Source organism: Bombina bombina, chromosome 1, assembly GCF_027579735.1.
Source record: "Bombina bombina isolate aBomBom1 chromosome 1, aBomBom1.pri, whole genome shotgun sequence".
Classification (NCBI taxonomy): Eukaryota; Metazoa; Chordata; class Amphibia; order Anura; family Bombinatoridae; genus Bombina; species Bombina bombina.
This window is the reverse complement of record NC_069499.1, coordinates 1225474643-1225501676: the sequence shown is the minus strand read 5'-3', so window position 1 is coordinate 1225501676 and position 27034 is coordinate 1225474643. Positions and strand designations below refer to the sequence as shown.

Sequence of the window (27034 nt, the reverse complement as noted above, 5' to 3'; positions counted from 1 at the left end):
CTCTTTTTTCTGGCCCTCAATCCCAATACACCCTTTCCAATGGAGGCTCGATGAATTACTGCTGTCAGACCCCTTGGTATCATTAGCTGTAGAGAAAGCTCTCCAGGAATACTTCTCCATCAACTCCCCTGGAGCCTCCACACCAATCATTACTTGGGAAGCACATAAATGTGTCATCAGAGGTACTGTATATTAATTGAACACAAAGCCATCAAATACAAACAAACAAAACAGAAATATCTCACGCTTACACAAGAAATAAACAAATTGGACTACTCTCACAAACGACACCCTATGGACTTAGACATTCAAAATAAACTAAACATGGCCGGACTCCAACTTAATGACCTCCTCAACATTAAAGCTCAAAACGCTGCATTCCTCTTACGTCAAAAATATTTTATACAAGGGAACAAACCAGGCAGAGTACTGACTAGAGCTCTTAAAAGTAAACAACCTTCGACTTATGTATAATCACTAACTATTAATACATTCACGAAGACTACAAACTCTAAAACAATAGACAATGAGTTTTGTAACTATTATAATAAACATTATAACCTATGCCCTTCCTGCCCCAAAGAAGACCACACTCAAAAATGGAATAAATATTTAGACCAGCTCCAACTTCCCCAGATTCACCCTGAACACCTCCAACTCTTAAGCCAAGCTATTACTCCTCAGGAACTAGATGATGCCATCAAGCCCCTTAAACATGGTAAAAGCCCTGGGCCTGATGGCTTCAGTAATCTTTACTACAAAATATATAAACAAACCCTCTCCCCCCAACTTTTACATTTTTTTAATTTTATAGGTCCAGAGCGACTATTCCCACCAAGCATACTTGAGGCACTTATCACAGTCCTGCGCAAGCTGGGTAAATCGACAGACTCCACATCAAACTTCAGACCTATACTTTATAGGTCCAGAGCGACTATTCCCACCAAGCATACTTGAGGCATATATCACAGTCCTGCCCAAGCCAGGTAAATCGACAGACTCCCCATCAAACTTCAGACCTATATCTTTGCTGAACGTAGACCTCAAAATTTATTGAAAAAGGTTCTTGGCCAATCGACTGAACTTATCACTCCCCTATTTGATTCATAATGACCAAACAGGGTATGTTTTACAAAGAGAAGCTAAGGACAACAAAGTCAAAGCATTACACTTACTCCACTATTCCCATCGACAGAAAACTGCAACCCTTTTCAATTCCACAGATGCCGAAAATGCGTTCTTCCGGTTGGACTGGACGTTTTTGACCTGTACCCTCCACAAATTTGGCCTACCCAAATAATTCATATCTAAAATTACAACCTTATACACTGCCCCCTTGGCTAAAATCAAGGTAAATGGCCTCTTGTCAGACTCCTTCCCAATCCGAAATGGTACCCGTCAGGGTTGCCCTCTTTCACCATTGCAGTTTGTTCTCTCTATGAAAGTTTTAGCTACCATCTTACGCACCTCAAATTTAGTAGAAGGCATCAAAATCAAAACTTTGGAGTACAAATTGTCCTTATTTGCAGACGACCTCCTTCTAATGCTCACAAACCCTGTGAGCTCTCTTAAAGCTGCCCACTCAGTTCTTAAGGACTATGGCGCTATGTCCAATTTCTCTATCAACTACGGGAAATCAGTCATTCTCTCAGTTCACATCACTCAGGCAGATCTAACGTCCCTCCAACATATTGCCCCATTTACGCTGAACACTCAATTCCTCAAATACTTAGGCATACATTTATCCCCAATTCAAGCGGAGTTAATCAAACTTAATTATGACACACTAACCTCAAACATACTTACAAACACTATGACTTGGTCTCCTAAATCTATTTCCTGGCTGGGCAGAATCGGGGCAGCTAAAATGACACTACTCCCCAAAATCTTATATTTTTTACAGGCTGTCCCCATCCCTTTCCCAAAATCTATGATCCCAAAACTCCAATCAATCATTAATGCCTACATTTGGAAAACTAAGCCACCTAGGATTGCCAAATCAACCCTATACAGAAATCCCACTCAAGGGGGCCTGGGGGTCCCTAATATACGTGAATATAGAAATGCCATATTCCTTTCAAGAATTATAGACTGGTGCTCTTTCGAAGAGCATCATCACAAACAATGGGTCAAACTTGAGCATGAACTCTCTGACTGCACTCAGTTGCGATCCTCCTGTTGGACCGATAAAGACCGATCCAAAATCAAAAACCCTAATAACCCAATCATTCATGAGGCTTATAACACCTGGATAGAGATGGTTAAAATGCACCCTAACCTGTCCACAATACGTTCCCCACTAACTCCCAACGTTACAGAATTAAAGTTTCCCACCAGGACTTACTTCTATCCCCACAGGTACCAGGGACATTCACCTTTTGCTGCCAACTTATATATTGACAGAAGGTGGTAGCTTAATACCTAGACAATCTATTGAACCACTAGGCAAAGAGTTTTTTAATATGTGGTTTCAATACCACCAGCCACTACTTTCAGACAACACACAAACACCATCTGACTAGGCAACGCATGCAGTTTGAGATTTTGTGTAGCTCATCCTCACCTAACCTCCACACAATATCACATACATATAAATGATTGACTACACCAAGTGAAAATGATTTACCGACTTTTACCAAAGATTGGAACAGAGATTTACCGTTTTTAATCCCAAACACAGAATGGCAATCAATTTTCAAAGCACACTCGGCTAAACTCATAGAAACTAACACAAAATTGCTAACCAGGTGGTATACACCACAGAGACTCAAACACCTCTTCCCTAGCTCCTCTAACCACTGTTGGAGACAGTGCAGGGAAGAAGGCACCCTGTTTCACATCTGGTGGGCCTGTCCTAAAATTCAAGCATTCTGGACATCCATTATACCATACATTCAGAACACCATTGGCACTCTGCTACCTCATGACCCAATTATATATCTGTTTCACAAATATCCCAAACTCAACTCAAAACTGCATTCTAGATTGTTACAAATAATGATTAATAGTGCACATCAATTAATTCCAAGACTGTGGAAAATTATGAGTGTAGCTGTATTGGTAAATATATCTTTGATATTTTTTGTGTGCATAACAAATAACCAGAGCTCTAAAGTCCCGCTAACCAGACATGCTTTAAATTTGATTGTGCTCAAGTGAGCACGCTATTTTCGATGTGCACAGAGCCGCTATATACCCCTTTTTGCTCGTTTGCTACACTTAGCACTCCACTCGTAAGCTAGCCCTTATTGAGCAAGTTAGTAAAATGTAGAACTCATCAAAAAGCACAGTATACTTAAGTATGCAAATGAAAATTATGCACAATATAACTGTGTATAAATAAGTAAAATTAACAATGCATTTGGGTATTGTATACATTAGTATTATGCACAGTACATCTGGTTGTGTAAAGTAAGAATGTGCACATTATAGCTGGGTGTATAAATTAGTAAAATGCATAATACAGCTGTCTATGTACATTGGAAAAATTAATGGTACATCTAGGAGTGTAAAATCAGTAAAAGGCACAGTACACTGGAGTGTATAAATCTTTAAACTGAACCCTACAGTAGTGTATATCTAAAATGCATATAATAGACAGTTGCTTAAATTAGTTAAATGTGTGGTAGAGTTGGGTATATAAATGAGTAAAATGCATGGTACAGCTGTGCGTATAAATTTGTAAACTGCATGGTACAGCTGGGTGTATAAATTAGTAAATTGTACGGTACAGCTGGGTGTATATATTAGTAAATTGTATGGTACAGCTGGGTGTATAAATTAGTAAATTGTATGCCACAAAAGGTGTATAAATTAGTAAATTACATGGTACAGCAGGGTGTATACATTAGTAAATTGCACGGTACAGCAGGGTGTATATATTAGTAAATTGCATGGTACAGCTGGGTGTATAAATTAGTAAATTGCATGATACAGCTGGGTGTATAAATTAGTAAATTGTATGGTACAGCAGGGTGTATAAATTAGTAAATTGAATGGTACAGCTGGGTGTATACATTTGTAAATTACATGGTACAGCTGGGTGTATAAATTAGTAAATTATATGGTACATCTGGGTGTATAAATCAGTAAATTGCATAGTACCGCTGGGCGTATAAATTAGTAAATTACATGTTACAGCTGGGTGTATAAATTAGTAAATTACATGTACAGCTAAGTGTATAAATTAGTAAATTGTATGGTACATCTGGGTGTATAAATTAGTAAATTGCATGGTACAGCTGGATGTATAAATTAGTAAATTTGCATGGTACAGCTGGGTGTATAAATTAGTAAATTTCATGGTACAGCACGGCTTATAAACTAGTAAATTACATGGTACATCTGGGCGTATACAGTAGTAAATTGCATGGTACATCTGGGCGTATACAGTAGTAAATTGCATGGTACAGCAGGGCGTATAAATTACAAAATTACATGGTACAGCTGGGTGTATAAATTAGTAAATTACATGGTACATCTGGGCGTACGGTACAGCTGGGTGTATATATTAGTAAATTGTATGGTACAGCTGGGTGTATAAATTAGTAAATTGTATGCCACAAAAGGTGTATAAATTAGTAAATTACATGGTACAGCAGGGTGTATACATTAGTAAATTGCACGGTACAGCAGGGTGTATAAATTAGTAAATTGCATGGTACAGCTGGGTGTATAAATTAGTAAATTGCATGATACAGCTGGGTGTATAAATTAGTAAATTGTATGGTACAGCAGGGTGTATAAATTAGTAAATTGAATGGTACAGCTGGGTGTATACATTTGTAAATTACATGGTACAGCTGGGTGTATAAATTAGTAAATTATATGGTACATCTGGGTGTATAAATCAGTAAATTGCATGGTACCGCTGGGCGTATAAATTAGTAAATTACATGTTACAGCTGGGTGTATAAATTAGTAAATTACATGTACAGCTGAGTGTATAAATTAGTAAATTGTATGGTACATCTGGGTGTATAAATTAGTAAATTGCATGGTACAGCTGGATGTATACATTAGTTAATTGCATGGTACAGCTGGGTGTATAATTTAGTAAATTACATGGTACAGCTGGATGTATAAATTAGTAAATTTGCATGGTACAGCTGGGTGTATAAATTAGTAAATTTCATGGTACAGCAGGGCTTATAAACTAGTAAATTACATGGTACATCTGGGCGTATACAGTAGTAAATTGCATGGTACATCTGGGCGTATACAGTAGTAAATTGCATGGTACAGCAGGGCGTATAAATTACAAAATTACATGGTACAGCTGGGTGTATAAATTAGTAAATTACATGGTACATCTGGGCGTATAGATTAGTAAATTGGTACAGCTGGGTGTATAAATTAGTCAAATTTGTAGATTACATAGTAGTGCTGGGTATATAAATTAATAAACTGCATGGCACAGCTAAGTGAAAAAATTTGTGAATTACATGGTACAGAAGAGTGTATTAATTAGTGAATTGCATGGTGCAGCTGGGTGTATAAATTAGTAAATTGCATGGTACAGCTGGGTGTATAAATTAGTAAAATGTATAGTACAGCTGGGTGTATAAATTAGTAAAATGTATGGTACAGCTGGGTGTATAAATTAGTAAATTACATGGTACAGCTCACGTAAAGTAGTAAAATGTGCAAGACACCTAGGTGTATAAACTGGTGTACATCACAGCTAGATAAGTAAACTAATGAATTACATATTTGGGGTCTGAATCTTTAAAAGATTTGAGAAATAAAACATATCAGAAATAGGATGCTGTCCGCTAAACTTATGCCCAGAGGTCTCACCTTTGGAATGATAAAGCCATTCAGCTGCACATCTTTCATGGGTGAGTGAGCAACTCCTAGAGGGACAACACTGGCGAAACGCTGCACCTCTTGTAAAACAGCTTGGGTGTATGGCATGCTTGTTCGGTCCTCATAATCCAGCTGATCTCTGTCTCCCTGAATTCTGTCTATTTCCTCATGGCATTTTTCTGAAATACAAGTGGACAAAGTATGTGTCACTTAGCTCCTACAATCCTGCAGTGCTTATTAATCAAGAGATACAAAATGTGCATAGAGTAAGGGATAGAGATAAAGCAGGACAAGCTAAAGATGATAAATTGATCTTTATATCCCAACATAATGAGCACAGTAATAAGATATCTAAGATTATAAGAAGGCACTGGCATATCATCCAGGATTGTAATAAAGAAATAAAAGCATTGCAGAACAAACCTATTATGGCCCACAAGCGTGTTAAAAATTTTGGAGACTTTCTAGTAAAATCAGACTTAGGATCTAAACGACCAAATAAAGAAAGGTATATCACTGAGAGGAATGTAGGTTGTTACCCATGCTTAGGGTGTAGTAATTGTAATTCGGTTATCAAGGGCAAGGAATTTGTACATCCTATAAATGGTCATAAATTTAAGTTGAAATCACATTACACATGTGAATCCACATATGTGGTATATATAATTAAATGCCCATGTGCCCGTATCTATGTAGGTTAAAACGACCCAAAGCATGAGAAATAGACTCAACAAACATAAGTCGAACATTAGAAAGAAAGATGATAAGGCTCCAGTAGCTTGCCACTTTGTGGAATTTGGCCATCAAATTAGCCAGTTACGTTGGCAAATCATTGATCAAGTGGGAGTGCTTAGAGGAGGAGGTGACAGAGAAATGTTTCTGAAACAAAGAGAGGCATTTTGGATCCACAGGTTGGTTTCCATGTACCCTAAAGGGTTAAACAGAGAATGGGATCTGTCGGTCTTCCTTTAAGCAAACTCACTTTTGAATCCCTTTTTGGGAGTATGATGTTAAAAATCTTCTTATTACTAGTCTGAGTTCCCCTCTACTCACTCTCTTGATTGTTGTATCAAGAGTGTATTCCTAAGGTTTAGAGTTATAAATTTAAACTAAGTTATTTATGGTTTATGCAGGATAATTTTTATATCTCGTGCTCTGTAGGATTAAAATAAATTGTTCATTCATTGTAAAAAATTATAACATTACTTTGTCTAAATGCTTTAAATTAAAAGAGTTGCAAAATCGAGATGTGATTATATTTCTGTAAGTGTACATCTGCTTTTTTCCTATGTTCTGTAATTTACCTGTTCTTAGTGTAAATACATTGTTTTTATTTATGTCTCTATTTGTGGATGGCAGAATCTATATACTCAAATCACAATTGTAAATATGATTAAATAAGAGATGAAAAGGTTAATCCAAGCACAAGGTGTGTTACCTTGGATCCTGAATGTGATTGGTTGACACTGCCTTTAAATTAAGAGGCAGGTGCATTACTGTGTATGCATGATTAAGAGACTGCGGTCTCGAAACGTCGCATACCTGTCTTGTATGCTTTTAAACATTTAATAAAGAAGATTCCTTTAACTTTACTGGTGCTGTGGACAGTTTTGTTTGTTATATATTGCGGAGCTGGAGATCGCCGGCTCGACCAATTTGCATCAAAGCCTAGGAAGGCATTGCCCGGTGCCGGTCTCACCTTACAGTGCTGTTAGCTCCTACAATGACACACAAGCCACTGTGTAGTGAGTACTGGACCAGCAAACTACATATTGTACCTAGAATTTCTGGACCAGCAAACTGAGAGGATATATTGAAAGAACATATTGCACCTTCAGTTTTATACTAGATATTTGAGAGAAAAGGTGCGTAATTGTAAAATATTCACATTTATGTTTTTTCATGCTAACTGGTTCGATGCACGTGACAAGCTGCCCTAATTATGTGCATCACGGTCTGGGGAATTGCCAATCAGAAACTGTTCTTAGCGATCCTCCGCACTTCAGACCACTTCAGGGTTTGCTGGTGGCCTAGTGGGGGCACTCCCTAGCTTACAAATTGAGTGCCAGTGATGTCACCACAAACTTGTGGTGATGTCACAAAACGATGAAATTGATGTAGCTGCAGGGAGCTGTATGGGGGGAGGTTATTCAAACCCCAGTGTCCCAGCTCTCTTAGCAGCTACTGATGATCATGACATCTCAATTTAAAGATAATTGCCTGCTGGTGGTCTTGATGAGCACCAAGCCCCCCAAAATTAAATAAATAAAGAAAGTCAGAACATGGTATTTTAATGGGATGGGGGCCTTTACTGACATAATATACTCACAAGAACAAACAACCAGCTCAATACCAATGCCTTTACTGACATCCAAAAAAAAAGGAAGTGTGTGTAGCCCCCAATAGAAATGTTTAAATAGCAGACCAGTCCCTTACAAAAAAAAAAAAATGTAAATTTTGTCTATATGTCACCACAGCGATCATGTGGCAGCAAAAAAATGTGCTTTTATTTCTAATTTGGCAGAAATCGGACACTCTAGTTTCTATTATATGCACCAAACACCTGTAATGGACCCCTCTTTGGATACCCTTGATACCCTTGGATACTCTCTTTGTTACCCTCGATAACAATTTATTAAGGTGAGCACAGTAGCAACACTAGTCACCTGACTATATGCAATGTTATTTACAAAAATTATAACAATAATATACATTTTTTTAATTTTTTTGTGGCAGGCTTCTCACATGCAATGAAATATAAAAATAATAATGGGTTATTCTTACTATATCAAAGCTGACAAGGTTGTCTCTGACAGATTTTATTGCACCTTGAATTTGTGGGCTAACAAACAGAAAATATATGGTAAATTTCAGCACCGGCAATTTGAAAGGTTATATTGTACCCTGAATTTCTGGATGTGCCATCATGTACAGCAGACACCACTCCAGGGAGGCAGATGTTGTCTCTGTGCCAGCTAAAAACAGGTCAGCTACGCAGGTGAACAGATTTTCTTCATCAAAAGTCTTCTTATGGTTTTCTTTTCTTTGCTCCTAAGCACAAGAAAGCTATGAGAGAAAAAACTATTGACCTGCTCTCCCCCCAGGCCTAATAAATAAATAAATGACAGTGTATATACGGTGGCCTACAGATTTCAACTAGTCTCTATACCATATAGCCAATTATTGGTTTTCGGTTATGACGATGGTACTAGGAAACATTCGGCTAGATTACGAGTTTTGCGGTAAGCTGAAAAAGCAGGGTTAGCCGGGTCTAACGCTGCTTTTTCACTACCGCTGGTATTACGAGTCTTGTAGGTTTAGGGTCCCCGCACACATTTTTGGCCTTACCGCAAATCGACTTAAGTAAATTGCGTATAGTCTATTTTCAATGGGACTTGCATAGCACTGGTATTACAAGTCTGTCCTGGGAGGATAAAAAGTGAGCGGTAGACCCTCTCCTGTCAAGATTACTACCGCATTTTATAGTCAGTAGTTATGAGTTTTACACTACAAAGCCGTAGCATAAAACTCATAACTAAAGTGCTGAAAAGTACACTAACATCCATAAACTACCTATTAACCCCTAAACCGAGGCCCTCCCGCATCGCAAACACTAAAATAAAATTATTAACCCCTAATCTGCCGCTCCGGACATCGCCGCCACTATAATAAACATATTAACCCCTAAACCGCCGCACTCCCGCCTCGCAAACATTAGTTAAATATTATTAACCCCTAATCTGCTGTCCCTAACATCGCCGCTACCTACATACATTTATTAACCCCTAATCTGCCGCCCAAATGTAGCCGCCACTATATTAAATTTATTAACCCCTTAATCTAAGTCTAACCCTAACACCCCCTAATTTAAATATAATTTAAAATAATCTAAATAAAATTACTATCATTAACTAAATTATTCCTATTTAAAACTAAATACTTACCTATAAAATAAACCCTAAGCTATCTACAATATAACTAATAGTTACATTGTATCTAGCTTAGGGTTTATTTTTATTTTACAGGCAAGTTTGTATTTATTTTAACTAGGTAGAATAGTTATTAAATAGTTAAATAAATAAGTTTAGGGGTTAATACATTTAGTATAGTGGTGGCGACGTTGGGGGCAGCAGATTAGGGGTTAATAAATGTAGATAGGTGTCGGCGATGTAAGGAACGGCAGATTAGGGGTTAATAATATTTAAGTAGTGTTTGCGAGGTGGGAGTGCAGCGGTTTAGGGGTTAATATGTTTATTATAATGTAGGTGGCTACGATGTCGGGGGCAGCAGATTAGGGGTAAATAAGTGTAAGATTAGGGGTGTTTAGACTCGGGGTTCATGTTAGGGTGTTAGGTGTGAACATAAATTTAATTTCACTATAGGAATCGATGGGGCTGCGTTACTGAGTTATACGCTGCTTTTTTGCAGGTGTTAGACTTTTTCTCAGCCGGCTCTCCCCATTGATTTCTATGGGGAAATCGTGCACAAGCACGCACAACCAGCTCACCGCTGACTTAAGCAGCGCTGGTATTGGAGTGAAGTGTGGAGCAAAATTTTGCTCTACGCTCACTTTTTGTCTGTTAACGCTGGGTTTATAAAAACCCGTAATATCAGCGCTGCAGCTAAGTGCACGTTAACCCCGCACCCCTGTTACCACAAAACTCGTAATCTATCCGAATTTTGTTTTTGTTTGACGTGACTTATCACCTTAGTTTAATGTTTCCATTTTTGACTGCTAGTAAGACTTCTAGCAAGAGAATTACAATCACCAATACAATTTACATACACTGCTCATTCTTACACAAAACATAAATATATTCACATGCCTGGTCTAGTTCTTCCAGATAGCAGTCTATGAAATCTCGAGGTTCACCAGGTATCATAGTTCTTTTGTGCTCCTCAAGAACCGTCTTTAGGAATCCAAAAACTGTTTTTACATTCCTGAAAATCTTCTGATGTGGTAGTGGGAGATACTGGACCACCGCAAATGCATTGAATAACTATGATGAAGAAGTATACAATGAGCATATACGAAGATGCATAGTGATATTTTCCATTTATGGCAGATATATTGAGTAATACATTTGAAAAGGTTGTTTTTCTTACTTATAACCTGGTTGTGGATATTATACAGTTATATTTATAAAACCTACATTTTGAACCTATAATAATCATCATAAATAATAACAAAATGCTCTTCAAAATGTATAGAACACGCACATTATGGAGGAGGCCATTATAGAGCTGCCAACTACCTCACATTTTGCACAGTTATGTTTTCAGAGATCTGTCTTATAGATGTTCCTGTTCCTTATTTAACAACCGTATCTGTCCCACATCACATTGGCTTGTCCATGTAAAGGACAGCTCTATCCACAGCCCACCCAAATCTACACTGGCCTGCCTTCACTCTACCCCCTGGGTTACAGCAATAGAATGTAAGACTAAGTGCACACCTACAAAAAGCACAAACTCAACTGTTAAATAAATACAAAGACTTTGTTACTACAGCTCCCATGATTCTTGAATGAACCAGAAGTGATGTCGCTTCCTGTTGGGGATGATTGGAAGATCCTCCACCAAATGACTATTTAAAGAGGGCAATACTAAGAGGTCTTAAGAAAGGTATGTTACTGGGCTGAAAAGCATTTACTGTTAGCTGTTTTTTTCCAGTCCTGTTTTCAGGTAAGCAGATGTTAGCAGAGGTGTACTTTTCTCTATTCTTGTGGGGAAGATTTGGTGATGAAATTCATGTTGCTTTAACATTCTGTTTGCTAAGAAATCTTCATTATTTTGGATTTTTTGTTTTTTTTTAATATCTTCCTTTTTTGGTATTCTGTCATTTTGTTTTTACTATTGTGTTTATAGTCTGTATATATGATTAGCTATTGTATGTAAATTTTGGAATCAGGATCCAGTATATGGATTTGTTTCTTGAATATAAATAAATTGTTGTAGTTATTATATATGTGATTGTTTTAACTGTAACCTGCTGCAGCAACTCTAACTGCCTTAGCCCCTAGGTTCTTGACCCTAAATATAATCAAGGAGATGTTATAGGTATTAAGATATGTTTGGCCGATTGCTCAGTAATTTGTACCCATGACACCAGTATTTCTGAAAACAAGTATATGGCAATGGCATCCACTGATATCCCTACCTGTGCCCAAAAACCAGAGGCAAGCTTCATATTTTCATGTACAAGGTTAAGAATGTTCCGCATTGTGGGGTCATCGTAATCATATCGTCTCCCAAATACGATGGAACAAATTATATTGGAGACCGCATTATCAATGACAAAATGTGGATCAAATGGCTGGTCTGAAAAGCAACAGAAAATGTTAATGGACAAGACTTTGCAGTAGTTATAGCACTGCCTAATCATACTGCCTTTTAAAGCAAACTTTAACATGGATTGCATCATATAGTTAAACAGGTAAAAGTTCAGATTATAAAAATGGTATGACAGATAAGTGATCTCAAGTCTATACAATTTATGTGTTAAGCTGTAATACAGGCCTTTCACTTGCCTAGATTACGAGTGGTGTGCTAACTGTAGCGCAAGTGCGATATCGGTTGTTGTTAGGCTCCCTAGAGCGTCTTCAGCCTCTCTAGCCTCACCAGTCCTTATGTTATTAAATACTATTTGTATTGTAAGCATTAATTCAGCAATAATGCCCCCATTTGTAGTGCCGTATTTTATAAGCATTCAGTGCTATCCAATTAAAGCTCTATATAGAATGCTCAATATGTTCACACAATAATTTGTAATATCAGTACACTTCAATTTCAAATATATGATCAAAGAAAAGAGTATTTCTTTACATTCAATACAAACTTTCTTTATACCAGTTTATAACATAATATAGTCAGGATAGGCATGGCTACTGAAACTGATACATGGTTTGGCAATGCTATCAAACAGTACAGAAATAATATTCAACATAGAAGTCAAAGAACATTTAGGTGACAGTGATCATAATAATGGTCATGTTTGAAAACATTTTCCAAAAAGCAACATTACATGGGCTCAACCAAGAATTTTAATTTTAAAGAAGCAAAATTCAATGATTTAATGATTTTATATCACATACAATTTTGAAATATAACATTCGAATTCGAAAAAGTATTTCTAGTCTACAACTGTGTTTTAAAATGTAATATTCGATTTTGAATGCTACATTCAAATTCGAATGTCAAATTCAAAATAGTATTTCTAGTTTAATACTGTATTTTATAAATGTAATATTCGAATTCAAATGTGACATTCAAATTTGAATGTCACATTCGAATTCTAAATAGTATTTCTAGTATACAACTGTGTCACTTTCAAATTCGAATGTAGCATTCAAATTCGAAATAGTATTTCTAGTCTACAACTGTGTTTTATAAATGTAATATTCAAATTTGAATGTGACATTCAAATTTGAATGTCGTATTCAAATTTGAATGTGACATTTGAATTCGAATGTGAAATTCGAATTTGAAAAGTGACATTCGAAAACTGTAAATAACATTCGATAATAGAATTTTTAAGAAAATTCTTTCTTATCAACATTCGATTATTTAAATCTAATTTCTACGATAACATTCATTCTAACATTTGAATTTGAATACAAACACATTCGCCCATCCCTATCATTTAAATTATTCAAAGAAAATAGTACAGACTCAACATTCCTAATAGATAAGGAATGTAACAAAGCACGCAAAGCAACAATCAAATTAGCCAAAACTGAAAATAAAAGATTAATTGCAAAAGATTCTAAGACAAACCCTAAAAGTTTTTTTTTAAGTATATGAATAGAAAAAAAATCTAAGAAGGAAATTATAGGTATATTAAAATGTGAGAAGAGTAGCATGGTTAACAGTTCCTGTGCACGGCTGAGGTGCTAAACCATTTTTTTTTTCAGTATACAACAAGAAAGGAACTAATAAGAGAGATACTGAAAAAAAGTAGAACATACAAGCCTGTACAAATAAATGGGTTATATCTAGATGATATCAGGAAAAAAACTGTATATTAAAGTAAATACAACTCCAGGTCCAGATGGAATACACCCAAGAGTTCTAAGTTAACCTAACACTGTTATAGTCAAACAAATACTCTTAATTTTTCAAAAATCATTATCCACGGACATATTTCCCCAGGAATGAGAAGCTATAGATCAGTAATTCTGACATCTGTAGTGGGTAAGGTACTGATTATAAGTGATTATATTAAAGAGTATAATGGTGTTACTGTGTTGATGTAGTACCTACTTCCAGCACAGAAGAGCATCTTGTTGTCTCCAATTTAAGCTTTGACGACCCACGGGAAGAAGGCATCTGCCTTCATATGGGAAGTGAGCACTAATCATGCTCCCTTACAATATGAAGCCAGATCCCAAATCACTGTCTGTAATAAACTTGTGTTGGTGCCAGTAGGATAGAGTAAAAGGCAGGAGTGAGGTCGATTGGAAGGCTCATTGTGGGAAGTGGGAAAAATGGTTTGACAGGGTAGAGGGAGGGATGAATCCCTACACTACAGAAAAAACTGCAGAAAAAAAGATGCACTTTGAAATAAAGTATATACAGTTCAAAATGAAAGGCACTCACGGGTCTTAAATGCAGTAAAAATGTTTTTTTATTAAAGTGACGCTTCCGTTGTTATCCTGTCCTCAAACCAACATTAAACTTTCACACATAAACTACTGAGCTTAAATACATTCAAACCCCCCACCCACAGCACTGCCCATGGCGTACGGGAAACCACAGCAACCACGTGGTACATCTCCACGTCATCCATTGCCATGGCGACCGGACGCCACTCGGCAGTCCTAGTTGTCATGATCTTCCGGTCATCGCCGTGTCGCTGCGGCTCCCGGATCTTCTCAGTATGAATGACGTCACATTGCTTAGCAACGTGACGCGTCTTCTGACACACCCTTCGGATGACGTCACCGCTCCTGCCTTTAAACCACGGCGGGAGATCTTACTCGGGCCCGTTTGTTGGAGTCTCCGGTGTTGTGAGTACTTTATTCTGAACTTGCCTGACCTTGCTTAGCCCTTTACTGATTCCTGGATGACGACTTTTTGCCTGCCTGACCTAGCTTTTGCCTAAACCCTTCTTCTGACGCCTGGATACCGACTATTGCCTGCCTAACCTTGATTTTGCCTTGCCCTCAAACTAACTTCTGGATATAATTGCCTATGCCTGTCAGAATCTGCTTCAATCTCTTGTCTTGCTACAGTCCTGTCTAAAGAGAACTTTGTCTTTTGTTTGTTGCAAACCTGCTTAAAGGGACATTTACTTTTTCTTTTGTTTGTTGCAAACCTGCTTAAAGGGACATTTACTTTTACAAGCTACAAAAGAGAACTCTGTCTTTTTGTTTGTTGCAAGCCTACTTAAAGGGACATTTACTTTTACAAACTGCAAAAGAGAACTTTGTTTATTGCAAACCTGCTTAAAGGGACATTTACTTTTACAAACTGCAAAAGAGAACTTTGTTTATTGCAAGCCTGCTTAAAGGGACATTTACTTTTACAAACTGCTTACAGAGAACATTATCTTTTATATGTTACAAACCTGCTTAAAGGGACGTTTCTTCTACAAGTTGCTAAAGAGAATTTTTATCCTTTGTTTGATTCAAAACTACTAAAAGGAACAGTTATTATTTTTTGTATCCTATCTTATTTGTTTCCTGAGTGGGTCACGTCCTGGTTATTTCTCAGTGTGTTAGCGTGTGTTTTACTTTTCACGCTAACAGTTGGGTTAAACCCCGGACTGATTCCTAAACGGCTGACATTACAAACGGGCCATAAATGGACCCCACTGAATTATCCATGGCCGTGGCTCAACAGGGACAACTACTGGGATCTCATGCTACCCACTTGCAATCCATGGACACTAAGCTTGATCAAATAACCGCTTTATTACAAAGTTTGGTTGCTCCTACACCTCCCAATCCTAATCCTAATGAGGCATTACCTCCTTTGGTTCCAAACAACCAGTCTCAAGTACAACTGAGTCCCAGGATACCTCTTCCGGATAAATATGATGGAAATCCTGAAGATTGTAGGGGTTTTCTGAATCAGTGCCGTCTTCATTTCAGAAATAGCCCTACTCTTTTTGCTACTCCCTCTTATAGAATCACATTCCTTATTTCCTTAATGAAAGGAAAAGCTTTGGCTTGGGTATCACCTTTGCTAGAAAAGAATGATCCTATACTTTTGGATGTAGATGCATTCCTCTCTGTGTTTTCAAATGTATTTGATAAACCTGGAAGATCTTCCGCTGCTGAAGCTACTCTCTTGGATTTACGACAAGGTAGTCAACCAGTTTCTCAATACGCTATTGAGTTCCGCACCCTTGCCTCTGAAACTACTTGGAATCAGGGAGCACTTAGAGCCGCTTTTCGTAAAGGACTTTCTGAGCATCTCAAGGATGAATTGGTGTATCGGGAACTTCCAGAATCCTTGGAAGCTTTAATAAATCTTTGTATCAGTCTCGACGCCAGATTTCGTGAACGCCAACAAGAAAGGGATAGAACACAGAGGTCATCAACTCGAACTCCTTTTCGTTTGGCTCCTCGTTTTTCTAATCCAGTCACTCCTGTCTCTCCTACTCCTGATCAGGCTGAACCTATGGAAGTGGGAAGTATAAAATTAACAGAGACTGAACGCTTGAGAAGACGTTCTCTTGGCCTGTGTTTGTACTGTGGTCTTAAAGGGCATTTATTAAGGGATTGTCCTACCAGGCCAGTAAAAGCCAGGGCTTAACTCTAGTCCAGGGAACTGAGTTAAGCCAAAAGAGTAGTCATTCCCTATACAAGAAACTCTTTGTTCCAGTAACCCTTCAAATTGGACATAGTAAGATTCATACCCAAGCTCTTATCGACTCTGGTGCTGGAGGAGTGTTCATTGACTCCACATTCGTCTCTAATCACACTATACCCTTACTAAAGAAAGAGTATTCTATTTCTGTCTCTACGGTTAGTGGAGATCCTTTGGGTTCCGGATACATTCAGTTTGCTACTAAACCTTTACTTCTCACTGTTGGAATACTTCACTCTGAGACAATTTGTTTTTACGTCATTCCTACTCCTCAATTTCCCATTATCTTGGGACTTCCCTGGCTCCAAGTACATAATCCTACTTTTTCTTGGACTTTTGGCGAACTCACGTCCTGGGGATCAACATGCCAGACTAAATGTCTTCAAAGGATCACTAAGTTACCACTCACTATCGCTCTCACAATCGAAACTCCGGACTCTCTACCTATGCCTTATCATGACTTTGTGGATGTTTTCTCCAAGAAGGAAGCTGAACGTCTTCCTCCTCATCGTCCTTTCGATTGCCCCATTGATCTCCTTCCTGGGGCTACCTACCCTCGAGGCAAGACGTATCCACTTTCTAGACCTGAAAACGTGGCTTTGGAAGAATATATTAAAGACAATCTGGCTAGAGGATTTATTCAACCCTCCTCTTCTCCTGTAGGGGCTGGTTTCTCTTTTGTAGGAAAGAAGGATGGCGGACTACGACCCTGTATTGATTACAGAGGATTAAACCAAATTACCATCAAGAACAGTTATCCTCTACCCCTTATTCCTGAACTTTTTACTTATCTTCAGGGATCCACTATATTTACTAAACTAGATCTAAGTGGTGCTTACAATCTTATCCGTATACACAAGGGAGATGAATGGAAAACTGCTTTTAACACTCGATTTGGGCATTACGAGTATCTGGTCATGCCTTTTGGGCTATGCAATGCCCCTGCGGTTTTTCAACATTTTGTGAACGAGATTTTTCGTGATTTTTTGAATATCTTTGTCATCATATACCTTGACGATATCCTGAATTTTTCTCAAAACCACCAAGACCATGTGCACCACGTTAGGAAAGTACTTCAACGTTTAAGAGATTACCATCTGTTTGCTAAGCTGGAGAAATGTTCATTCCATCAAAAATCCATACCCTTTCTGGGTTATGTAATATCTGCATCTGGATTTGAAATGGATCCTACTAAACTTTCTGCCATTTTGGATTGGCCTAGACCTGATTCTCTGAAGGCTCTGCAACGTTTTCTGGGCTTCGCCAACTATTACAGGAAGTTCATCAAAAATTTTGCTACTATTACTTCTCCCCTTACTTCTCTCACTAGAAAGGGGCAAAATTGTAAAAAATGGCCTCGTGAGGCTATTGAGGCTTTTGAGTCTCTCAAAGAAGCTTTTTCTTCTGCACCTATTCTCCGTCACCCAAATCCAGATTTTCAGTTCATCCTGGAAGTTGATGCTTCCTCTGTTGCTGCTGGAGCTGTTCTTTCCCAACGAATACCTGATAGTGGAAAGATTCATCCTGTTGGATTCTTCTCTAAAAAATTCACTCCTTCTGAATTTAACTATGACGTAGGCAATAAAGAGTTGCTTGCCATTAAAATGGCCTTGGACGAATGGAGGCATTGGCTGGAAGGTACCTCTTTGCCGTTTACCATACTCACTGATCATAAAAACCTTCTTTATCTCCAAACGGCCAAACAATTAAATTCCAGGCAAGCACGCTGGTCTTTATTCTTCTCTCGGTTTCACTACAATTTGTCCTATATACCCGGTTCTAAAAATATTAAAGCAGACGCCCTTTCCAGACAATTTCAAGATACCCCAATTCCTGAGTCTGGTGCCATTCTCCAACCTCATGAAGTCATAGCCCAGTTAACAACTTCCTGGTTACAAGATTTACAGTCTGCTCAAAGGAATCTTCCTTTGTCCTGTAAACCTCCTGATGGTCTACTCTTTGTTCCTGAACGACTTCGTTCCAAGATCCTATTTTGGGCTCATGATAGTCCTCTTTCTGGACATCCTGGCATCAGTAACACCGCTCGAAATCTCAAACGACATGTATGGTGGCCCACTCTCTCTCAAGATGTTAAAGATTATGTTTCAGTATGCACACAATGTGCCATAAACAAGACTCCTCGTCAACTTCCTTCAGGGTTGCTTAAACCGTTGCCCATACCTCATCAGCCTTGGACTCATGTATCCATGGACTTTATTACCGACCTTCCTCTTTCAGCTGGAAACAACACTATTTGGGTGGTGGTAGACAGGTTCACAAAGACTGCTCATTTTGTTCCCTTACCCGGGTTACCGTCTGCCAAAAGACTTTCTGAACTTTTTATTTTGCATATTGTGAGAATACATGGATTTCCTCTGGATATTGTTTCAGATAGAGGGGTACAGTTTGTTTCCCGATTTTAGAGATCACTTTGTAAACACTTTGGAACAACAATTTCTCTGTCTACTTCACATCATCCACAATCTAACGGTCAGACCGAAAGGGTAAACCAGTGTCTTGAAACATATCTTAGACATTATGTGGATCATTTTCACTCTAACTGGACTTCTTACCTTCCATTAGCTGAATTGGCTCATAACGCCCGGTATAATTCCTCCCTTCAGACCTCTCCTTTTCATGCGGCCTACGGATATCAACCCAGAACATTTCCTTTGCATACTTCTTCCACAGAAAATCCTGCTTCTGATCTTTCTGCCCGAAGATTAACTCGTCATTGGCAGAGAATACATTGTATCCTTTCTGCAGCTTCTAAACGTTACAAGTTCTTTTCTGATCTTCGACGGAAGAAGGCTCCCAAGTATCGTCCTGGTGATAAAGTTTGGATTTCTTCTCGTTATCTTCGCCTGAAACAACCTTCTACTAAACTGGGACCACGATACGTTAGTCCTTTCCGAATACTGGGTCAGGTGTGTTCCACTGCTTACCGGGTGGCTTTACCCAAGACTCTCAAAGTTCATCCGGTATTCCACGTTTCTCTTCTAAAACCTATGTTGTCTAACAGGTATTCTAAACCTCTTTCCAAGCCTCCACCTCTTTTTGTTCATGGACACCCTGAGTTTGAGGTCAGCCACATTCTGGATTCCAAACTCCGTGGCAAGAAATTGTATTATCTCATTCATTGGAAAGGTTATCCAGTCACGGAACGATCCTGGGAGCCGGCTCATCAAGTAAATGCTCCTACATTATTAAAAGCCTTCCACAAATCTCATCCTGCTAGGCCTGGTCCTGTCCCCCGGAGGGGTCCTTGAGGAGGGGGGTGCTGTCATGATCTTCCGGTCATCGCCGTGTCGCTGCGGCTCCCGGATCTTCTCAGTATGAATGACGTCACGTTGCTTAGCAACGTGACGCGTCTTCTGACACACCCTTCGGATGACGTCACCGCTCCTGCCTTTAAACCACGGCGGGAGATCTTACTCGGGGCCCGTTTGTTGGATTCTCCGGTGTTGTGAGTACTTTATTCTGAACTTGCCTGACCTTGCTTAGCCCTTTACTGATTCATGGATAGCGACTTTTTGCCTGTCTGACCTAGCTTTTGCCTAAACCCTTCTTCTGACGCCTGGATACCGACTATTGCCTGCCTGACCTTGATTTTGCCTTGCCCTCAAACTAACTTCTGGATATAATTGCCTATGCCTGTCAGAATCTGCTTCAATCTCTTGTCTTGCTACAGTCCTGTCTAAAGAGAACTTTGTCTTTTGTTTGTTGCAAACCTGCTTAAAGGGACATTTACTTTTTCTTTTGTTTGTTGCAAACCTGCTTAAAGGGACATTTACTTTTACAAGCTACAAAAGAGAACTCTGTCTTTTTGTTTGTTGCAAGCCTACTTAAAGGGACATTTACTTTTACAAACTGCAAAAGAGAACTTTGTTTATTGCAAACCTGCTTAAAGGGACATTTACTTTTACAAACTGCAAAAGAGAACTTTGTTTATTGCAAGCCTGCTTAAAGGGACATTTACTTTTACAAACTGCTTACAGAGAACATTATCTTTTATATGTTACAAACCTGCTTAAAGGGACGTTTCTTCTACAAGTTGCTAAAGAGAATTTTTATCCTTTGTTTGATTCAAAACTACTAAAAGGAACAGTTATTATTTTTTGTATCCTATCTTATTTGTTTCCTGAGTGGGTCACGTCCTGGTTATTTCTCAGTGTGTTAGCGTGTGTTTTACTTTTCATGCTAACAGTTGGGTTAAACCCCGGACTGATTCCTAAACGGCTGACACTAGTGAAACTAAAAATAATCCATAAGGTAATTAAAAACAAAGAGGCAGACAGGAGATTATTACAAAGCAAAATGTAAAAAAGTGGGATGTCATAGATATATAGGAGATGGAGATTTATCAAAACTGGCTCAATTTAGATTCAATTAGAAAAGGCTAAGCCAATCACAGTGTGGTATCAAACCAACACCCATAAACAATACCCAGCCATAGTGTACTACGAGGTATCTCAAATATAATCCTAGTGTTGCCAGGGACAGATAATAGTACACAATTGTATTCAAATAAATCTGTCCTAGTGGCAACCAATATCAGTGATGGCGAACCTTTTTGAGGCCGAGTGCCCAAAGTCTAACACGAAAGCAACGTCTTTATCTCAAAGTGACAACACTTTAATTAAACCTGAATACCATGTTTTTTTTTATTACAAACACACTAAATATAACTGCCTGAGCTAATTAACTGCTTCTGTATCAAAATTAAAACACAATAAAACATGCTTTAATGATACAAACAGGGGAGAGAGAGGGAGCGGGGGAGAGAGAGGGAGAGGGGGAGAGAGAGGGATAGGGGGATAGAGAGAAGGAGAGAGAGGGAGAGGGGGAGAGAGAGGGAGAGGGGGAGAGAGAGGGAGAGGGGGAAAGAGAGAGGGAGAGAGAGGGAGAGGGTGATAGAGAGGGAGAGGGGGAGAGAGAGAGAGAAAGAGAGGGAGAGAGAGGGAGGAAGGGAGTGAGGGAGGAAGGGAGAGAGGGAGGGAGAGAGAGAGGGAGGGAGAGAGAGCAGGAGGGAGGGAGAGAGAAAGGGAGGGAGAGAGAGAGGGAGGGAGAGAGAGTGGGAGGGAGGGAGGGAGAGAGAAAGGGAGAGATAGAGGAAGGGAGAAAGGGAGAGAGAGGGATAGAGGGAGGGAGGGAGAGAGGGAGAGAGAGAGAGAGAGAGAGAGAGAGAGAGGGAGAGGGAGAGAGATGGAGAGATAGAGAGAGAGAGAGAGAGAGAGAGAGAGGGAGAGAGAGAGAGAGAGAGAGAGAGGGAGAGATAGAGGGGGGAGAGTGAGAGAGAAAGAGAGAGAGAGAGGGAGAAAGAGAGAGAGAGAGAGAGAGAGAGAGAGGGGGGGGGGGGGAAGAGAGGTAGAGATAGAGAGGTAGAGATAGAGTGGGAGAGAGAGGGAGAGGGGGAGAGAGAGAGAGAGAGAGAGAGAGGGAGAGGGAGCGGGAGAGAGAGAGAGAGAGAGAGAGAGAGAGAGAGGGAGAGGGAGAGGGAGAGAGAGAGAGAGAGAGAGAGAGAGAGAGGGAGAGGGAGAGAGAGGGAGAGAGAGGAAGAGAGAGAGAAAGGGAGAGAGAGAGAGAGAGGGAGAGATAGAGGGGGAGAGAGAGAAAGAAAGAGGGAAAGAGGGAGGGAAAGAGAGAGGTAAAGAGAGAGGAAAATAAAGCATTTGTATGAAAATAAACACAGAGGTGATATCATTGGTATTGCCCAGTCAATTATGATAGTTTACCCACAAATCAATTATTATTATAAAAAAATAAATTATGTCAGCCAATGCCTCCCTGATCGTACAATTATATTATTAACTTTATAACGACATCTCTGCTCTGAAATTACAAAGGGATTGGCTCAGCATGTTACTTTCATCCTGGGAAACATGTCCTGCCTGAAAAGTCCTCCAGCAAATACAGCCTCTTCTCAAGGGGAGAATTCAAAAAATGGTCAGTCTGCCCCTGCCCAGTGACTTACCTACTACATTCAGAGGTCACTTTGTCAGCTGCTGCCACAGTAGTTTCCCGCCGCCGGTGCTATCATTCTGGGTGTGGCAAACATTACCAATGCAGAGTTTATACTCCCTCGCCCCATCATGCACTGCTCCCCCTGTCATGCACTGCCTGCCCTAAAACATAATTTGTGCGCTGGCCTTGCTGCACTCTTGGGAATGTTTCCTAACTCTCGGCTAGATTACGAGTCTTGCGTTATGAGTAAAAAAGCAGCGTTAAGCCTTATAACACTGCTTTTTTACTAGAGCTGGTATTACGAGTCTTGCAGATTTAGGGGCACCACACACTTTTTTGGCCTTACCGCAAATCGACTTACGCAATTTGCGTATAGTCTATTTTCAATGGGACTTCCATAGCGCCAGTATTACGAGCTTGTCCTGGGAGGCCAAAAAGTGAGCGGTACACCCTATCCCGTCAAGATTCGTACCGCATTTTAAAGTCAGTAGTTATGAGTTTTACACTACAAAGCTGTAGCATAAAACTCCTAACTTAAGTGCTAAAAAGTACACTACACCCATAAACTACCTAGTAACCCCTAAACCGGGGCCATTCCACATCGCAAACACTAAAATAAAATTATTAACCCCTAATCTGCCGCTCCGGACATCGCCGCCACTATAATAAACATATTAACCCCTAAATCGCCGCACTCCCGCCTCGCAAACATTAGTTAAATATTATTAACCCCTAATCTGCCGTCCCTTACATCGCCACCACCTACCTACATTTATTAACCCCTAATCTGCCGCCCCCAACGTCGCCACCACTATATTATATTTATTAACCCCTAAACCTAAGTCTAACCCTACCCTAACACCCCCTAACTTAAATATAATTAAAATAAATCTAAATAAAACCTACAATTATTACCTAAATTATTCCTAGTTAAAACTAAATACTTACCTGTAAACTAAACCCTAAGCTAGCTACAATATAACTAGTAGTTACATTGTATCTAGCTTAGGTTTTATTTTTATTTTACAGGCAAGTTTGTATTTATTTTAACTAGGTAGAATAGTTAGTAAATAGTTATTAACTATTTAATAACTACCTAGCTAAAATAAATATAAATTGACCTATTATAAAATAAAACCTAACCTAAGTTACACTAACACCTAACACTGCACTACAATTAAATAAATTCCCTAAATTAAATACAATTAACTAAATTCAATAAAATTAGCTAAATTACAAAAAAAAACCCACTCAATTATAGAAAATAATAAACAAATTACAAGATCTTTAAACTAATTACACCTAATCTAATAGTCCTATCAAAATAAAAAAAGCTCACCCAAAATAAAAAAAAACCCTAGCCTAAACTAAGCTACCAATAGCCCTTGAAATCGGAATTAAGGTTTAAAAAATCCTATTTGCATCAGCCAATAGGATTGAGCTCGCATTCTATTGGCTGATTGGAACAGGATCCAATCACCCAATAGTATTTTTTCAACCTTAATTCTGATTGGCTGATAGAATTCTATCAGCCAATCGGAATCTAAGGGACGCCATCTTGGATGACATCACTTAAAGGTACCTTCATTCGTCGGTAGTGTAGTGTTAGGTTTTATTTTACAGGTCAATTTGTATTTATTTTAGCTAGGTAGTTCGTAATTAGTTAATAACTATTTAATAACTATACTACCTAGTTAAAATAAATACAAACTTGCCTAAAAAATAAAAATAAAACCTATTAGTTATATTGTAGCTAGTTTAGGGTTTATTTATAGGTAAGTATTTAGTTTTAACTAGGAATAATTTAGGTAATAATTGTAGGTTTTATTTAGATTTATTTTAATTATATTTAAGTTAGAGGGTGTTAGGGTTAGACTTAGGTTTAGGGGTTAATAAATATAGTATAGTGGCGGCGACGTTGGGGGCGGCAGATTAGGGGTTAATAAATGTAGGTAGGTGGCGTTGATGTTAGCAATGGCAGATTAGGGGTTAATAATATTTAACTAGTGTTTGCGATGCGGGAGTATGCCGGTTTAGGAGTTAATATGTTTATTATAGTGGCGGCGACGTTGGGGGTGGCAGATTAGGGGTTAATAACATTATGTAGGTGTCGGCGATGTTGTGGGCAGCAGATTAGGGGTTAATAAATATAATGTAGGTGTCGGCGATGTTGGGGGCACCAGATTAGGGGTTCATAAGTATAACGTAGGTGGCGACGATGTCCGGGGCGGCAGATTAGGGGTTAATAAATATAATGTAGGTGTCGGCGATGTCGGGGGCGGCAGATTAGGGGTAATAAGTGTAAGATTAGGGGTGTTTAGACTCGGGATTCATGTTAGGGTGTTAGGGTAAACATAAAATGTGTTTCCCCATAGGAATCAATGGGGCTGCGTTACTGAGCTAAACGCTGCTTTTTTGCAGGTGTTAGAATTTTTTTAAGCCGGGTCTCCCCTTTGATGTCTACGGGGAAATCGTGCACGAGCACATATAACCAACTTACCGCTGACTTAAGCAGCGCTGGTATTGGAGTGCGGTATTGAGCACAATTTTGCTCTACGCTCACTTCTTGTCTTTTAACGCAGGGTTTGTAAAAACCTGTAATACCAGCGCTGTATGTAAGTGAGCGGTGAGAATAAAGTGCAAGTTAATACCTCACCCCTCATAACACAAAACTCATAATCTAGCCGAAAGTTAGTAAACACAGTGCGCAATGCTTGTGAACTTATGGCTTGCGTGCCAATGGAAATGCCTCTGCATGCCAGCTTTAGCACGCGTGCCATAGGTTCGCCATCACTGACCTATATTATAAAGATCCCAAAACAATGTATAAAAATATACATATACAACGCTACTGCCAGAACAGAGGCAATACAGAAAACAAAAGTGAAGAAGCAAGAGGGCATAGACGAGAAAGCTAAACTACAATACAAAAATCAGATTAAATAATGATGGCATAAAAAGTACAAAAGTATGCATTGATGTTCATGGAAATCTTGCGCCTAGATTTAGAGTTCTGTGTTAGCCGTCAAAACCAGCGTTAAGGGGTCCTAACGCTGCTTTTTACCGCCTGCTGATATTTAGAGTCAGTCAGGAAAGGGTCTAACGCTCACTTTCCAGCCGCAACTTTTCCATACTGCAGATCCCCTTACGCCAATTGCGTATCCTATCTTTTCAATGGGATCTTCCTAACGCCGGTATTTAGAGTCTTGGCTGAAGTGAGCGGTAGAGCCTCTACCGACAAGACTCCAGCCAGAGAAAAAAGTCAGGAGTTAAGAGCTTTATGGGCTAACGCCGGTTTATAAAGCTCTTAACTACTGTGCTCTAAAGTACACTAACACCCATAAACTACCTATGTACCCCTAAACCAAGGCCCCCCCACATCGCCGCCACTATAATAATTTTTTTTAACCCCTAATCTGCCGACCGGACACCGCCGCCACCTACATTATCCCTATGTACCCCTAATCTGCTGCCCCTAACATCGCAGACACCTACATAATATTATTAACCCCTAATCTGCCCCCCCAACGTCGCCGCTACCTACCTACACTTATTAACCCCTAATCTGCCGACCGGACCTCGGCGCTACTCTAATAAATGTATTAACCCCTAAACCGCCGCACTCCAGCCTCGCAAACCCTATAATAAATAGTATTAACCCCTAATCTGCCCTCCCTAAAATCTGCGACATCTAACTTCAAGTATTAACCCCTAATCTGCCGACCGGACCTTGCCGCTACTCTAATAAATGTATTAACCCCTAAAGCTAAGTTTAACCCTAACACCCCCCTAAGTTAAATATAATTTTTTTCTAACGAAATAAATTAAATCTTATTAAAAAAATTAATCCTATTTAAAGCTAAATACTGACCTGTAAAATAAACCCTAATATAGCTACAATATAACTAATAATTACATTGTAGCTATTTTAGGATTTATATTTATTTTCCAGGCAACTTTGTATTTATTTTAACCAGGTACAATAGCTATTAAATAGCTATTTACTATTTAATAGCTACCTAGTTATAATAATTACAAAATTACCTGTAAAATAAATCCTAACCTAAGTTACAATTAAACCTAACACTACACTATCAGTAAATTAATTAACTAAACTACCTACAATTACCTACAATTAAATCAACTAAACTAAATTACTAAAAAAAACTAACACTAAATTACAAAAAATAAAAAAAGATTACAAGAATTTTAAACTAATTACACATACTCTAAGCCCCCTTAAAAAATAACAAAGCCCCCCAAAATAAAAAAATGCCCTACCCTTATCTAAAATAAAAAGTTAACAGCTCTATTAGCTTAACAGCCCTTAAAAGGGCTTTTTGTGGGGCATGCCCCAAAGAAATCAGCTCTTTTGCCGGTAAAAAAAACATACAATACACCCCCCCAACATTACAACCCACCACCCACATACCCCTAATCTAACCCA

General features: G+C 38.9%; 1 protein-coding gene across 1 annotated transcript in view; it reads right to left on the bottom strand.

The window, feature by feature from the left end:
- The window catches only part of LOC128647704 (cytochrome P450 2J6), a 171819-nt gene that overhangs the window by 94005 nt on the left and 50780 nt on the right, over positions 1-27034 (bottom strand). Inside the window, exons 4-7 of the mRNA XM_053700450.1 lie at positions 11969-12129; positions 10635-10808; positions 8712-8859; positions 5800-5987 (exon numbers count right to left, since the gene is read on the bottom strand). Coding sequence (XP_053556425.1) covers positions 5800-5987; positions 8712-8859; positions 10635-10808; positions 11969-12129 — 671 coding nt within the window. The remainder of the gene's footprint in view (positions 1-5799; positions 5988-8711; positions 8860-10634; positions 10809-11968; positions 12130-27034) is intronic.